Source organism: Peromyscus leucopus, chromosome 2, assembly GCF_004664715.2.
Source record: "Peromyscus leucopus breed LL Stock chromosome 2, UCI_PerLeu_2.1, whole genome shotgun sequence".
NCBI lineage: Eukaryota > Metazoa > Chordata > Mammalia > Rodentia > Cricetidae > Peromyscus > Peromyscus leucopus.
The window spans coordinates 35,082,451-35,099,582 of NC_051064.1; the positions used below are offsets into that span (position 1 = coordinate 35,082,451).

Consider the following 17,132-nt stretch of genomic DNA (forward strand, 5'->3'; position numbering starts at 1 on the left):
AGCTTAGTTTGGAGTGAGAGGCGATGGCTGTAGACTGTGCTGACTTGTCCACTTGACCAGAGTGCTGTCATGTGGCACATGGCTCTCCTTCCCTGAATGCCTCACCGCCTTTCCCCACAAGGTCTTGCTCTGCTTGTCCAAAATTTCCTTGTCCCTGAGGGTGCAAATTCCTCTTTGCTGGCTTTACCAGCTGACCGACCCCTCTGTAATTCTTTTTATAGTGACTGACTTTTCACTGGCATGCATCTTCAGTAAGGGTTCCATTTTTTTCCAGTGTGAAAACGACCTTACAAAGAAGCTTCATATTTGTGCCTTCCATGTCCAAAAATGTCCCCAGTTTGGAACTAGTTTTGTTTTTCCAGTTTTTTTTCACTCTGTTGGGAGGAATTCCAAACTATGAAGGTGGTGCAAGTTCAGGCTCTGTGCATGGCACATACCTGATTGAGTTGATACTGTGCCTGTGGAATTTTGGCAAGTGAGCCGGTTTTGATCCTGGTTCCATGGACAGGATTTCTCCTGAGTTGGGTCCTTCCAAACATACCTGGGTTTGTAGACATTAGTAATTTTCTCTCTGGTTAGTGTGTTCTGTTGTAACCATTCTGGCTGATAAAACAACCCGAGTCAGGTTAGCCCAAGTCAGTCTTCTGCTCTGTTTCTCACAAATGCATTTTCCACATGTGTTTTAAGCTTAACCCTTTACTATTGCACTAGTTATCATTTTATATAGCATCTCAGTGTGTTTAGACCAGGATGGCACTGAGATGCAGAAGATACTGCTGTGTATTTTTAGACTAGTTCATGCTCTTTTGGTTCTGTTCCACATCACTTTTCTATCCACATGCTGAAATACAGAGTACACACCAAGCTATATATTAGGAAATGAAGAACTGCTGGGTTGCCTTGCCCAGCCTTAGCATAAGGAAAGGAGCTTAGCTCTACCTCAAGTTGATATGCCATGCTTTGTTGGCACCCATGGGAGGCCTGTCCTTCTCTTTCTGAATAGAGGTGAAGGAGGTGGATTTGGGGAGTGCAAAAGGGAGGTGGGAGTGAAAATGGCTTTCGGGACATAAAATAAATGAAAAAAATTTTGTTTTTTTTTTTTTTTTTTTTTTGTTTGTTTTGGTTTTGGTTTTTCAAGATAGGGTTTCTCTGTGTAGCTTGCGCCTTTCCTGGAACTCACTTGGTAGCCCAGGCTGGCCTCGAACTCACAGAGATCCGCGCTGGAGAGATGGCTCAGCCGTTAAAGGCTAGGCTCACAACCAAAAAATTAATTAATTTTAAGAAATGGAAAGAAATAAAGATCATTGCCTGGGTTCACTGCTTCAAAAAAAAAGTATTCCTAAATATAAACCTGCTAAAAGTCTTCTGAGAAAAATGCAGGACTATTTGGTACCAGAGAGTAAGTTTGCTACCTCCAGGCCTCGTGGGTGGAAAAGACGCAAGTATTGAGATACGCAGTAAAATATAAGGGTTAGAACTGGGTTTTCTACTTGGCAGAATGGCACACACCTTTTATCCCTGCTCTTGGGAGGCAGAGGAGGGTGGATTTCTGTGAGTTTGAGGCTAGCCTGGTCTACAGAGTGAGTACCACCAGGACAGACAGATAACACAGAGAAACCCTGCCTCAGAAAAAAAGAAAGAAAAAGGAAAAGAAAAAACAACAAAAAAACCCCTGGATTTTCTAGGTTAGCAAAGAAGTGCCATCTGCCTTGAGAAAAGTCTTAATATAAGGAATGTAGATTGTATCTTGCATATCAGAAAGAGTCATTGGAGGGGGTGAATGAGTTAATACAGGTCATATAATGTGATCTTAGTGCTAGTGCTCAAGTTTTGGAGGCTAGAGCATTGCCATACTAAAAAAAAAGTATGTGTATTCTCCTTCTGTTTAGTTCTGTTTAGAAGAAGCTGGAGCCGGGACTTAACAAGTACAAAACCTGTGTTAGTTTTCCTTGTTCGTACTGACAGGGTGTTGGCTCCTTGGTGAGGACGCCTTGCAAGTGAGTAGAGATGGCTTGAAACACGTGTGGCCTCCTGGCGTCTTCTTGACTAGTCTTGAAATTTAAAAACACTGTTCAGTTCTCCTAAGATATTTCTTCAGGCATAGTTTGGAACAAAACCATAGTTTAAAAACCTCCACTTAGGTGTGGTTTGTTATATTTTCGGCAAATTCTGATAAACAAATTATTAAAAAATATACCTTAGTTGGAAGGTTTTATTTTTTAATTATTTTATGCTTTTTTTCCCCATATCACTTTTCTGTCAACATGTCAATATTTTGTAAACATACTTCTCTAAGAATACTTTGTAACATGGAAATGAAAGTGTTTGTTTAAACTCTGTTTCAGGCTGTCTCATTTCAGCATCTGTACCTTGAAAGCGGCATGTGTGTTTCAGATCCGTGGATGAGTGCCAGCTCCAGCACTTCCTGTGTGTGCTCTGTGACCATCCTGGCTAGGGTGAGTGATGCCTAAGAGTAGCTGGTAACAAACGAGATGCCTGGCAGCTGAGAACTGCCCTAACAAGTACCGATGTGGGTAGAAAAGAAATACTGTCTACTGGTCTTCGATACATATTGCAGTTGATTTAGTTGGTCAGAATTAACTGTCATCTTAAAAAACTACTCCCATAATGTAGAATCTGAACATAGCACGTCTGGGAATGACGAATAATTAAGAACAGGGACATAGCACCAGGTGGCTGACCTAGCAGGTGAAGGTGCTCGCTGTGCCTGACAATAGGGGATTGTTCATTAAAATGTCAAAGAATATCAGGGCCAAAGATTATTTGGGGTAAAAGTAGTATTTTAATAGTTCACTATACATTTTAAATAATTTTAATTTTAAAAGTTCATGGATTTGGTATTTCTTGAGTGGTGATTATTTTATATAAAATATGGCTTTGGGATTCATATGTCTTCCAATGCCTTATATCAGCAGTTTGTTCCCCCTTTAGCATAAAGTATGTAAGTTTCTTACAAATTACGTTTGGTAAATTGTTTATGCCAGAGATCATATTTATAGTTGGAAACTTGCATTTTCAAATCTCAGTTTGGGAAGTGACACTGGGGTAAGCCTCTTTGTTGCTGTATCCATGCATTTGTTTTTGTTTGTTTTGTTTTGTTTTATTTGTTTATTTAAATGATTTTACTTCACCAACCCATTCATTTTGTAGACCATCCCTCAGAGTTCATGCATCTCACTGAGGACACCTGACCTCTTGAAGCTTCATAATTCACGACTAGATGTCACCAGTCTTTCCCATGTTAACAGTTCTGACCATGTTTTATTATATGTGCCTTCGGCGCCGAGCCAGGACAGCTACAAGAGGAGACATGATGAACAGCCATAGGACTATAGTATCCAACAGCCGGACTTCCCCTCTCAATGCAGAGGTGGTCCAGTATGCCAAAGAAGTGGTGGATTTCAGTTCCCATTATGGCAGTGAGAATAGCATATCCTACACTATGTGGAATTTGGCAGGTGTACCAAATGTCTTCCCAAGTTCTGGTGACTTTACTCAGACAGCCGTGTTTCGAACTTACGGAACCTGGTGGGACCAGTGTCCTAGTGCTTCCTTGCCATTCAGAAGAACACCATCCAATTTTCAGAGCCAGGACTATGTGGAACTTACATTTGAGCAACAAGTATATCCTACAGCTGTTCATGTGCTGGAGACCTACCATCCTGGAGCAGTCATCAGAATTCTGGCTTGTTCAGCAAATCCCTACTCCCCAAACCCCCCGGCCGAAGTAAGGTGAGACTCATTTTCTCATTGTTAATGAGCCAAGTCATGTGGATGGAAGGCTGGGGTTGTATCCGCACTGAAGTGTTTTTTTCTGTTTTCTTTTTGGCAACATCCTCTTAAATCACCTAAACACCTATGATTTTGAGATTTATTTTCTTAAGATCATGATGAAGAAGAGTGATCACTCACATGAAAATTTAATGCATGTTTTCTACCTAAAACACCACATGTGATAGTTATAGATTGTGTTATTTGCTTGTCACAGAATTTACCATGAATGAGAAGGCACAGTTTAAGGTAATGGTACAGTCTGCAGTGTCATTAGGTAGCAGGACTTCTAAACTCATTTTCAAGCCATCATCACGCTGATTGTTTTTACGTACAACTCAAGATGGGTCCTTAGGAGATTAGCCTTGATGTTTGGTGAATGCTTCCATAGTCAGCACATCCATTTAAAAATAAATGCTAAGTTTTAAGGAATTGCTGTTTCCCCTGGAAGTCTGTTTACAACATTAACCTGTCGAGCAGCCCTTATTACTTGTTTTTGTATAATTCCTTGAGGAGGTGATATGCTCACATAGGCCAGTTGTCTAAATGTACACAATGTAGCCATTAATACATATGCTTTCCTTGTGCCTGCAACCCACCTTATCCCCTAAAGAAACCACTTGGAAAGTTTTCTTTGTATCATTTCATTTCTCTGTGCAGATATAAAAGAATCAAATATATTTTGCATTTTCTCTGTCTATACAGTAATTACTACTCAGGTCATTTTGTCTCTGATTTGTTTCACTACTGAGCAGTAGCAGTGAAGTTTAATGCTCTTTTGTTTCTTTCCTATAGCTGCATGTAATGTGGCCACCTGTGTGCCCTGCTTATGAACTACTCCTTAACTGATAGGTACTTACCTTTTGCCAGTCTTCTGCTATTATAAACACTAATGCAGAGAATAAAGTAACCACACATCACTTCACTCTTCTGTAAGTCTTTGTGTGGGATAAGCGTCTCAAGAATTGCTTGGCCAAGGAGATACATATTTGTAATTTTGATGCATAGAGCCAAATTTCCCTATAAAGGGCCTGTACCTGTTTATATTTCCACAAGAAGTATAAATATGGACATGCTTTGCCAAAAGACTCACAGTGTTAGTAAGTTTAATACTTTTGTAATTATTAGGTGAAAATGTTATGTTTTATTTCTTTGTTAAAATTATTTCATTGTCTCTGAGGTTGAATATCCTTTCCTATATCTAAGAACAATTTATATAACCTTTTCCTTGGATTATCTGATCATTTTATTTGCCTATTCCTTGGTACTTGTCAACCTTTGGTTTTTAGATCTTTATGTCAATCTTAAATTATTCATTCATTGACTACAGTGTCTGTCATGTTCTATGTTATTCTGAGTATCGAGGACACATCAACAATAATGCACAGAATAAAAGCCTTCGCCCTGTGCGCTCACTCCAGCTGACAGTGGTTTGTAGGTACCTTTGAACAGGACCAATGAGCTGTGGGATCCCAGATGCTAGTGTAGGAGAAGTGGAGCAGAGAGCAGCTCCCAAGACACACTGCTGGCTTGTATCTCCGTCCTCAGTCCTAAGGGAATATATTCCCATCTTGCCAGGAAATAAATCCAGAGGTCAGCTCAACTATTGCTGGAAACTGCATTGATAATTTATTGTGCACAGTGTTAGTGAAAACACAAAACGATCATCCTTTATATATAGGCCGTTTCCTGAAAGAAAAAAAAAAGCAGGAATTTGGACAAGATCTTCTCGTGAGAATTATTTATAATATTCTGTCATTCTTTGCTTTTCTGTCATTCTTTGCTTTTCTTATAAAGTTATACACATAAAGTTATATGCATTTTTAAAAAATGTGAACAGATTTGAGATCTATGAAACATGCACAGCCTTTTCTCTGATCCCAAACATTGCTGCATAACCGATTTGACTGTGTAATTTTAAAAATTTGTCGATGCCTCTGATTTGCTTGGCTGATTGTTGCTGGAGGGCTTCTCTCCAGGTTCCCCAAGCCCCGCAGTCCCACAATCCACGTATAAAATAATCACTCAGACGTTTATATCACTTATAAACTGTACGGCCGTGGCAGGCTTCTTGCTAACTGTTCTTTTATCTTAAATTAACCCATTTTTATAAATCTATACCTTGCCACATGGCTGGTGGCTTACCAGAGTCTTTACATGCTGCTTGTCCTGGCGGTGGCTGCAGTGTCTCCCTCTTCAGCCTTCCGCTTTCCAGAATTCTCCTCTCTCCTTGTCCCACCTACTTCCTGCCTGGTCACTGGCCATCAGTGTTTTATTTATATAGAGCAATATCCACAGCAGCTGATTATTAGCTTTATTCCTCAGAAAACTTGAATAAATATTAAGAGAAAAGGGGTCATGTCAATTTGTATTCCTGCAGCATAAGAAATTTTGTTTTGTTTTGGTTTTTAGAGACAGAGTTTCATTCTAGCCCCGAGCTAGCCTGGGACTTAGAGCAGTCCTCCTTCCTCCATCTTCCTAGTGCTGAGCTTACAGACATGAACCTCCACACTTAGCTCAAAAGCAGCATCCTTCAGTTCCTCTGGTTGTGAGCTCAATAGATGCTTCATTGTCTAAAAACAGAATGAGAAGAAAGGTACCTACAGTTCTGCTCAGGTTCATGACTGTTACTATTTTGGTGAGTTTCCTAGGACTGTGGGAAACATTGAACGTCCTTTCTCTGCTGGGAACAAAACGGAGCCACACAAAGATGGCTTTTGTTCTGAGCTCACAGGCCATCCTGGAAGAGGACTGTGACATTTTAGGGGACATGTACTGGCCAGGGGAAAACCTAATGTGTGTGTGGTTCTAGAAAGTCTAATCTAGTAGTTTCTTCAAGGAGGTGAATTCACTCAGGGTTGAGGGTGGCTCCCGCAGGGCTAAGAAAAGTGGACAGCACCTTCAGTGGTATGAGATCAGCGTTTGAAGAAGTGAGAAAAGCCCAAGCTATTGGGGACTGCAAACGTCGGGAGAACAATTTAAAATCTAAACTGGGTTTTCTGGAATTTGAGATCTTAGAGCTGTCTAAGAAAGAAAGAAAGAAAGAAAACTGTCTGGAAAGCTACAGGAAGATTCCTACTCCTGTGCAGTTATTTGCTGTGAAGGGGTTCTGGGAGATATCAGCAAGGGTGGGGGAAGCTCAGGTACAATTCTGTGTAGGGAGTGGCTGTAGGGATGGATGAAGGACTGAAAAACACTGGGTTGTTGCTGCTCAGGAGCACATGATAGTTTTGTGAACAGGGTCACAGATGAAAGTCCCAAAGAGCAAAGCAAGACTGTCTGGAGGATGGATGCAAGAAGAGACCAGAGGCTGAGTGGGAGAAAGGAGTCAGCTACTGCCAACTAGGTAATTGTCAGATCACCGACTTTGCTAAATATGCAGGCATTAGAAGACAAGTGAAATAACAATACCATTCATCATCAAATTGCTACCACTTGTATCAAATTAGTATGACTCTTGAATAAAGAACAGTTTTACAATAATTTGTGTATCTTTGTATGCACATAACAAGGTAATTCCCTTTGTCTTGTTTTCAGGAGAGCTCTGTCATGTACTGGACTGTTGCCTCTTGTTTTAATTGACCAGTTTCATAACATTAGGAATTGAAACCAACTCCTGGGTTAGAGTGTGTTGGAGTAGTCCAGGAATTATATGCAGGAAATGAACTTCATATAGCTTCAAACATTCAAAAATTTAAAAGCCATCCTTTCCTATTTCTTGTGATTTTCATTGCTAGCCAGCAGCATAGGAAGTTATAGGCAGTTCTGCTGGATTTCGGTGTCTTTTTGGCTTTTTGCCTAGTGCCTTCTTAAAAGGAAAAGAAAAGAGATTGTACCGAGTTACGTGTGGCTGAGGATCAGAAAACAGGCTATCTCAGGCAGGTGTTGTTTGTTGTTTTTGCTCCTTTTGGGGGTCCATCAACCAGCTCCCACATAAAGACACAGAGGCTTTTTCTTACTTAGGAATGCCTATAAAGACACAGAGGCTTTTTCTTACTTAGGAATGCCTTAGCTTGGCTTTTTCCTAGCCAGCTTTTTTAACTTAGCCTGCCTACCTTTTTTGCCTCTGGGCTTTTCCCATTCTCTTACTTCTGTCAATCCTACTCTTACTCTGTGGCTTGCTGTGTAGCTGGGTGGCTGGCCCCTGGAGTCCTCCTTCTCTGGCTCGTTCTTTTTTTTACTCAATCTCTTTTCTTCCTCCTTTCAGATTTCTCCGTCTATATATTCTCTCTCCCGCCAGTCCCACCTATCCTTTCTCCTGCCTTGCTATCGGCTGTTCAGCTCTTTATTAGACCATCAGGTGTTTTACACAGGCACAGTAACACACCTTCACAGAGTTAAACAAATGCAACATAAACAAAAGTAACACACCTTACAATAATATTCCTCCACACTCATGGCTACAGTTTAGAGGGAAGAGAAGGAGGATGGGGAAGAAGGCAGAAAATGACAAGTTGATGTCATACCACAGAAACTGGGATTGTGTTATTCGGAGGATAAAGTTTAAAGATTCGTGTGTTTGGATTTGAGTGCCTCAAACACTTTTCTAATACAGTGAAGACAGGAGAGTGGAGCCGCCATGGGAGAATTTGCTGCCATAGGAAGTTGCTTAAGCAGCAGTTTCATGAACTGCCAAATCCCAGTTCCCTTGTCCTTGTAGCCCAAGGCCCGAAGTCAGAATTGGCCAGGCCTTTCACAGGGAATGGCAGTGTGTTACTTTCCAGTTAGCGATGAGCTGGACTGTTGTCTCTAAGTACACATGCAAGGTCTTTTGTTTGATGTGTTTTGTTTTTAAATATTCAGAAGAAAAACCTCAAAAGATAAACAGAGGGGTGATTATTGTTATTATTATTATTTATAGACTATAAAATTTCCTGTTGCTGTTCTTTGTTTTGTGGTTCGTGATCCCCTTGGGTATAAGTTTCCTAGAATTCCCCATGGAACATTCCACTTCTGAATGTATCCAGAATCATCTTACCAAAGGCAGCTGTACTCCCATGTCCACTGCAGCACTGTTCATAATAGCTCACCCATAGAATCAGTCTAAGTGCTCATCAACAGATGCATTGATAAGTAAATATGGCATACATGCTCAGTATTAGCTAACAATAAAGTATTAGGATATTAGCTAACAATAAAGAAGAATAAAATTTTGTCATTTGCAGCAAAATGGGTGGAACTGGAGGACATTATGTGTTCTCCAGTTAAGTGGAGTAAGCCTGATGCAGAAAGACCAGTGCTCTGTGCTCTTCCTCAGATATGGAAGCCGTATAAATAAAGTCAGTGTAAAAGGACAATGGTGACTGTTAGAGATTGAGAGTAGTAGTATAGGGGTCTGGGGTAAACTGGGGAACCTAAGTTTGATCACTATATATTGCATGGGTATTTGAAATGTCATATTAGCTCCCATAAACGCATGCTAGAGAAAATTTTTTAAAAAGTAATTCTCATTTGAACTTATGCTTCGATTCTTGAAGTAGAAATGACCATATTTCCCATCTCTGTTCTCTCAGGGTTAGGGCCATATGTTCTTAGTTCCATTTTGGTCAACAAAAAACTATCAGGATACTTACACATCAGTGGCTTCCCTTGTATAGATTCCTTCTTGAGTTTTATAAACTTTTGTCTATTTCCTATTCTACATGCCTTATTCTAGTTTATTTTTCCTTTGGGTCAAGGAAATAAACAGTTTGCTATATAATACAAACAGTATTAGTAGATAATATATTAAAAATTAATAAATATTATTAATTACAGATTCCATCATAAGAAGAAATGACTCATGATATTAGAGACTACTATAAACAATGTATGATGCTTGCAGTGGTCATTCTTTTATATTGCCTACCATAAGCTCTTTGGAAAATAATTTTTATTGATTGATTGATTGATTGACTGATTTTTGGTTTTTTCGAGACAGGGTTTCTTTGTGTAGTTTTGGTGCCTGTCCTGGAACTCACTCTGTAGCCCAGACTGGCCTCCAACTCACAGAGAGCTACCTGGCTCTGTTTCCCCGAGTGCTGGGATTAAGGTGTGCGTCACCACTGCCCAGCGAAAGCAGTTTTTTAAATAGTGTACATAGAGAGTTAAAGTATTCCTTTTTTTATTATTGAAACATAGATTCTTTTCTCACATAATATATTCTAATTACAGTTTCCCCTCTCTCTTCTCCTCCCAGTTTCTCTCCACCTCCCTTCTAATCAGGATCCACTCTCCTTCTGTCTCTCATTAGAAAAGAACAGACTTCTAGGAGAAAACAACCAAGCATGGCAGAACATACGAGCTCATATGTGAGTTCATATGTGCTTTGCTCATGTAAATTTAGAGGCCTTATTTCATGGGTGTCCTTCATCTCCTCTGGCTCTTGCACTCTTTCTACCTCCTCTTCTACAGGGATCCCTGAGCTCTGAGGTCAGGGATTTGATGGAGACATCCATTTATGTCTGAGTGTTCCAAGATGTCTCTCTCACTCTACTTCCTTCTTTTTCTCTCTCTTCCTCTCTCCCTCCCTTCCTTCCCCTTCTCCCCGTAATGTGTGGCCGTGTGTCTCTGCATTTGTTCCCACCTGCTACAGGAGGAAGCTTCCCTGATAAGAGCTGAACAAGGCACTGATCTATGAGAATAGCAGAATGTCATTGGAGTCATGTTATCACTGATCTTTTGACCTATAGTATATGGTTCTAACCTAGGTCTCTGGGCTGTCTTGGCTTAGGTTCTTGATCACCCAAGCAGTGTCGGGTATGGCTTCCATTCCGTGGAGTGGGCCTGAAGTCAAATCATTTATTGGTTGTTTCTTCCAACAAGCTTTGTTCCACCAGTGCCCTAACATATCTTACAGTCAGGACACCATTTTAGATCAAAGGGGTTGTGGTAGGCTTGGTGTTTACCTTCCTCTTTTAGTAATGTGCAGAGTACCTTCCTCTACCAAAGATGTTAGAATGTAGGGATGAAGACAGCAGCTACATGTGTAGGTGCCTTCTCTATGTTCATTGAGTTGTGTAGGTGTTGTCTTCAGCAATGCATGCACAAATGTCAGTTTGTGGAGAGCGGTGTATTGTCTTGGCAATAGTCTGGGTTGTTTGAGGCTTCCCATGGGACCCCTTTTGGCTAACAACTCAATTATATATAATTGAATCCTACTTCCTTTGGTGAGAAAAGGTGGACAGTTGGTATTCTGTCTCCCCTATTTAATGATATCATTTAGGTTACTTTTATATATGTACATATTTTAGGAAGTTTCAACTATGTTAGGTCTCCTTACAACTCCTCAAATGGCACTTAATTTTAGTTATCTTTCCCTGTATTCTCTCCTTTCTCTCCCTCTTCTTTCACCTTCCCCACTTATTCTGCTCCTTCAAGCCCTCCCATCTACTCATAATTAGCTATTCTGTTTCCCTTTCCTAATGAGATCTGTATACTCTAGTCCCTAATACTATACCTACCCTCTGTGGTTCTGTGGATTGTAGCTTGGTTATCAATGACTTGACATTAATATCCACATGTGATGATATGAACAGTAATGGCCCCCATAGGCTCATGTATTCGAATGCTTACTCATTAGAGAGTAGCACTTGAGAGGGTTAGGAAGTGTGACCATGTTAGAGTAGGTATGACCTTATATGTATATCACTGGAGATAGGCTTTAGGGTTTCAGAAGCCCAAGTCAGCCATGCTGCCCCTCCTCTGCTTGCTGTCTGTGGATCAGGTGTGTAGTAGCTCTCACCTACTTTTTCAGCACCATGTCTTCCTGCCTGCTGTCATGCTCCCTACCATGATGATAATAAACTAGACCTCTGAAACTGTAAGCAAGCCCCAATTAAATGCTTTCCTTTATAAGAGTTGCCATGGGCATGGTGTCTCTTCACAGAAATAGAATACTGACGAAGTCAGAAGTTGGTATCAGGGAGCAGGATATTTGCTATGACAGACTTGATCCTGCTTCTTGTTGTTGGAACGTGGACTTTGGGACTTTGGATTAGGAAAGCATTTGGACATTTTAAATGTCATCTTAATGGGCCATACAAGTAGAAGCATGGAAGACAGTGGTGCTGAAAGCAATGTAGATTATGACAGCCTGGCTCAAGAGATGGCAGAGGGGAAGAATAATAATAAGTGGCCTGGAGATAATTTCTTGTGATAATTTGGTGAAGAATGTGGCTACTTTCTGCACTTGTCCTAAAAGTCTGCCTGAAGCTAAATTGACGAGTTGTGAATTAATGGCTTTGGCAGAGGAGATTTCAAGACAGCCAATTTTTGACTGTGTCCTGTGGTTGTTAGTGGCTACTCTTATGCAGATTTATAATGAAAAGGAACAAGGAAAAATACAAAATGTACAGTTTGAGGAGAAAAGGGGCAGCAGGAAATGGAATGGAACAGAGTCCTGTGTTCAAGGAGATAAAAAGTTTAAAGAAAAGCCTGACCCTGAATGAAATAAAGGGAGTGGTAGCCTCAGGCAAGACCCTACCTAGCTAAGCCTCCAGCTTGTAAAAAGGAATTAAAGAAAAGCTTAAGCAGAGAAGGGAATCATCAACAAAAGAAAGCTGATACAGATGTAATTGAACCAGGAGGCCAAGTTCCAGCTCCAGCAAGAGAAGAACTTGGCAGCTTCAGCCCTGCTGGTTTTCAGTCTTGGTTTGGTCCACCTCACTATGTTCCCTTGCCTCCCTTTTGGAATGATAATGTATATTCATTCTGTGCCATGCATGTTCTAAGTATGTGACTGGCTTTTTGATTTTTATCTTGTAGGGATTATAGTTAAAAGATAGTTGTGAGTCTCAGAAGAGACTTTGAACTTTGAACTGTTAGACAGTGTTGAGACTGTTATGGAGCTTTTGAGGTTGGTCTGAATGCATGCATACATTGTGATAGGGCTACAACCCTATGGGTACCAGGGAATGAAATGTGATAGTATGAATAGAAATGGCCCTCATACGTTCATATATTTGAATGCTTGGTCATTATGGATTGGCACTACTTGAGGGGAATTAGGAGGTATGGCCATGTTGGAGTAGGTGTGGCCTTGTTGGAGGAAGTGTGTCACTAGGGGTAGGCTTTGGGGTTTCAGAATCCCAAGCCAGGTCCAGTGGCACTCTCTGTGTTCCCTGCCAGTCCGGATGTAGAACTCTCAGCTCCTTCTCCAGCACCATGTCTGCCTACATGCTACCATGCTTCCCACTGTGCTGATAATGGACTAAATCTCTGAACTGTAAGCAAGCCCTAGTTAAATGCTTTTCTTCATAAGAGTTGCCATGGGAATGGTGTTTCTTCACAGCAATAGAACATTGACCAAGGCACCACATATAAATAAATATATAACATTTTGTTTTTCTGGGTCTGGAATAACTCACTCAGGATTTTTTTTTTCTAGTTTTATCCATTTGCCTACAAAATTCATGACTTCATTTTTTTTAACTGGTAGAATAATCCATTTTGTAAATGTACAATATTTTCTTGATCAGCTCTTCTGTTGAGGGACATCTAGGTTGTTTCCACTTTTTGGCTGTTATCAATAGAGCAGCAATGAAATATAGTTGAGCAAGTATCTCTGTGGGTAGGATGCAACATTCTTTGGGTATATGCCCAAGAGTCATAGATTCCCATCTTCCTGAGGGACCACCACACTGATATTCATAGCAACTGTACAAGTTTGTACTCCCACCAGCAATAGGAAATTGAGACCATTGATGTTGAAATATATCAATGACCAATGACTGTTGATTCCTGTTATTTATTGTTATTGTTGTAGGTGGTGGTGGTGTTTGTGTGTGTGTATATATGGTGTATGTGTGTGTTTGTCCCCCCCCCCCTTTTTTTTTTACATTGCTGGTCTGGGATTATTTATTCCCTTGTGTTTTCCTATTATTTATTTCCTCTGTTTTCTTTTATGTAGTTAACCTCTTTGGGGTAGAATTTTCTTCTAGCATGGCTGGATTTGTATATAGATACTGCTTAAATGTGGTTTTATCATGTAATGTCTTATTTTCTCCATCTATGATGATTGAAAGTTTTGCTGGGTATAGTAGTCTGTGCTGGCAACTATGGTTTCTTAGAATCTGCAGCACATCTGCCCCAGGCCCTTTTGGCTTTTAGAGTCTCCATTGAGAAATTGGTGTCATTCTTTTTTTTTTTTTTTTTAGGTTTTGGGAGCTGACACATAGGAATGGGTATGGGCTAGGAGAAGGAGGTGATGGGGTCTGCTTAGTTATCTGGGAATGGGGCAGAGAGGGAGGAGGGGCTGCTACAGGTGTTGTGCTACAGAACTGGGGATGAGATTTGTGGATTTTGAAGAATAGTTTTATAGGAAGACTCACATGGACATGGGAGAGTAATAGAAGTACATTGGATATTCTATTGGAGAAGACATCATGACCTTAGACTCAAATTAGTTCTAAATATACTGTGAAAAAAGTAAGGATAATTTGGCTGAGAAGTAGGAGTCCTATTGTAAGGACAGGAGAGAATGTTATTCTTTTGTTATTTGTTAGATATTCTTTTGTTATGTGTTAGGGATATAGGTGTGACTAAAAGGATAATGAAATGACAATTCAGGATGGGGACATATAAGACAGTTCCTGACAAAATCTAGACAAAATTTAATGACTGAATTTCAAAACCAGGAAAACGTTGCTTGAAGGTTAGGGAGATGGCTCAGTCAATAAATTGCCTGAGGACCTGAGTTTCATTCCCAGAGCCCATGTGAAAACTGCTGAGCATGGTGGTGTACAATTGTAAGCTCAGTGTGGGCAGAGATGGAGGCAGTCTTTAAAAACAAAACAAGACAGGGTGGGTAGTATTTGAGGAATGATGCTCATGGTTATCCTCTCTTCTCCACATACAGACACCTGCACACATATACACTCCCATACCCAGAAAGAGTATGGAATTTTGAGTTTGTACGAGGCTAGTAACAAAAATAGAAATGCTGGAAAGGAGACCTTTGTGAAGTAAAAGGATCAGCTTTGCTTCTGACTTGGCTGAGAATGCGCACACTGGGCGTCTTTGTCCTCTGTGTGTCTTCTTTCTCGGTGTTTATTATTCTGTAAAACTGAATTTGATTCTTCAGATACCTTTAACTATTGATTCTAGTCTTTAACCAATGTGAAATCTTGGGGGAAATACAAAGAATTTTAGAGGGCTTGTAAAAGTATTTTAAGTAGAGCTATCTGACATTTAGTTCTTTTTGTTTTTAAAAATAATATTCTTGCAGTGACTCTTGTGTTTGATTTCACCCTTTTTGTTTCCTTTATTTCACACTGTATTAGTTGGATGGGGAATTGTACCCTAACAGTACTGGTAGATCTCATTCTAAACTGTAGGGACGTTTCTTTCTTTGGCAGATGGGAGATTCTTTGGTCAGAGAGACCTACGAAGGTGAATGCTTCCCAGGCTCGCCAGTTTAAACCTTGTATTAAGCAGATAAATTTCCCCACAAATCTTATACGACTGGAAGTAAATAGTTCTCTTCTGGATTATTACACCGAATTAGATGCAGTTGTGCTACATGGTACGGAGGACAAGCCACTGCTCTCTCTCAAGACTTCACTTGTTGACATGAATGATCTAGAAGATGATGACTATGAAGAAAAGGATAGCTGTGGAATGGATGGTCTTAACAAAAAGTTTAGCAGTGCTGCCCTTGGGGATGGGCCAAATAATGGGTATTTCGATAAACTACCATATGAGGTAAGCCAAAAGTAATTGCCATATTGAATATAGCACTACAAAGTTTTAATGCCGAAATTAATGCTTACTTTGCTAGCTATCAGAGGAATAGTATTGGTGAGACACATAAAATCTCATGTGTTAGAGATTTGCGGTTTGGAAAAAATTAAAGAAACTTATTTTAAATAATTTTACTTTTGTTTTTGGTTTGACTTCAGAGACTCTGGATAAACTCTTAAACATGTATTGTTCTGTCAGTACTTGGTAAGAACCCAGTACATAACCATAATAAACTGTACTTTCCTTTTCTTAATTGTATAGTATAGCAGTCTATAGCTGACTTTATACCTGTTAGACTGAAGATTAGTAGGAGAATGCTTATCCCACTTAATAGCACAGTTATTGTCCCTGAGGATCATCTTCTTTACCATCTCTAGTCTATATTCGAACTATGAATTTTGGTCTAGGTTGACCCAGTGTTCCTTTTATTAGAAATACCTGTTTGATATCTAGTTTGAAACTTTGTTTTCAGTGTGTCTCTTTGGGAGTCTTTCTGTGGTTATTTAACCTCCCTAGCTCCAGACATCAAATGCCAGGAATATTCTGTAGCTGTGTGATGCCAAAATCTGCCCACCTGTTTCTAATGCCCTAGGGTCAAGTAGACTAGGCATTTTGTCTTCCTTTGAAAACTGTATGCTGCTAAAATACAGTATAATCCTTTTTTATATGAAAATTTTAGATCCAAAAACCCATCTAGATATCATTCTTATAAGTGGATGAGTATTTTACTTTTGATTATAATGATACAAGTAGCTAAACTTGCATGGAATGATTAGGCAGCCTCATGAATGCCAAGGAGGTATAGTAACTACATCTGTTGAACAGTTTACAGTTAAAATGCTGTGGTACATCTCTAAAGTGGCTAATGTTGTTAGGTATAAAATTTAAGGGTCTAAAATGTCAGTCAGTAGACACGGACCCAGGATTTCACCCAGTCCGTTCAGAACAGGAATATCACAGATTATGGAAGGTCATCCATACGTTTCAGGGGAGAGAGAGGCTACATGGGAAGATTGAGTAGGGAGAGATGGGCTGAGATGGTGATATGCTGTTCCTTGGGGGCTCTGAGATCTGCTTGGAAGCAGTTCACCTCTAGAAAGTGAATCACTTTTCATTTTTACCTACTTCCAAAAATGGTTAAGATAGGAATTTAGATTTAATATATTTTAAATGATTTTGAGTTTTATCAAAACCTGATACTACCTAGCTTATAGCATTAAAAGGAGTGATGGAGGCAGAGAGAAGTGACTATTCAGAGGTGAGAAGAACAGCTATAGCCTGATGGGAATACCAGCATTTCTGCATGTCTGCATTTAGATCTGACAAGGAGAGTGCAGGAGAGGCCACATTCATACTGACAGCACTACAGGACTGCTTGCATTGCAGAAGCACCTGCTCTACTGCATCAAAGAGCATCCTCAGAGTTTACCAAGAGCTTTGCACTTTTCTCCAGCTAGCCAGTGGGCCGTAGGGTGCTGTGATTCTCTAGTACTTAGTAAAATTGGTTGGGATGGGGTTATGGATATTTTTAATTAGTAAATAATTTGCTAAATATCTAGAGAAGATACATGATTATAATTTCATGCTTTATGTTTTTGAATGGAAGAGAAGGATATAGA

At 40.0% G+C, this 17,132-nt stretch overlaps 1 protein-coding gene across 2 annotated transcripts in view; it reads left to right on the forward strand.

Annotated features, from left to right (window-relative positions):
- Fbxl4 (F-box and leucine rich repeat protein 4) overlaps positions 1-17,132 on the forward strand; it is a 78,465-nt gene that overhangs the window by 14,275 nt on the left and 47,058 nt on the right. For both annotated transcript variants that reach the window (XM_028877996.2, XM_037202473.1), the window contains exons 2-4: positions 2,346-2,456; positions 3,172-3,753; positions 15,129-15,474. In XM_028877996.2, coding sequence (XP_028733829.1) covers positions 3,242-3,753; positions 15,129-15,474 — 858 coding nt within the window. In that variant the 5' untranslated portion in view covers positions 2,346-2,456; positions 3,172-3,241. The remainder of the gene's footprint in view (positions 1-2,345; positions 2,457-3,171; positions 3,754-15,128; positions 15,475-17,132) is intronic.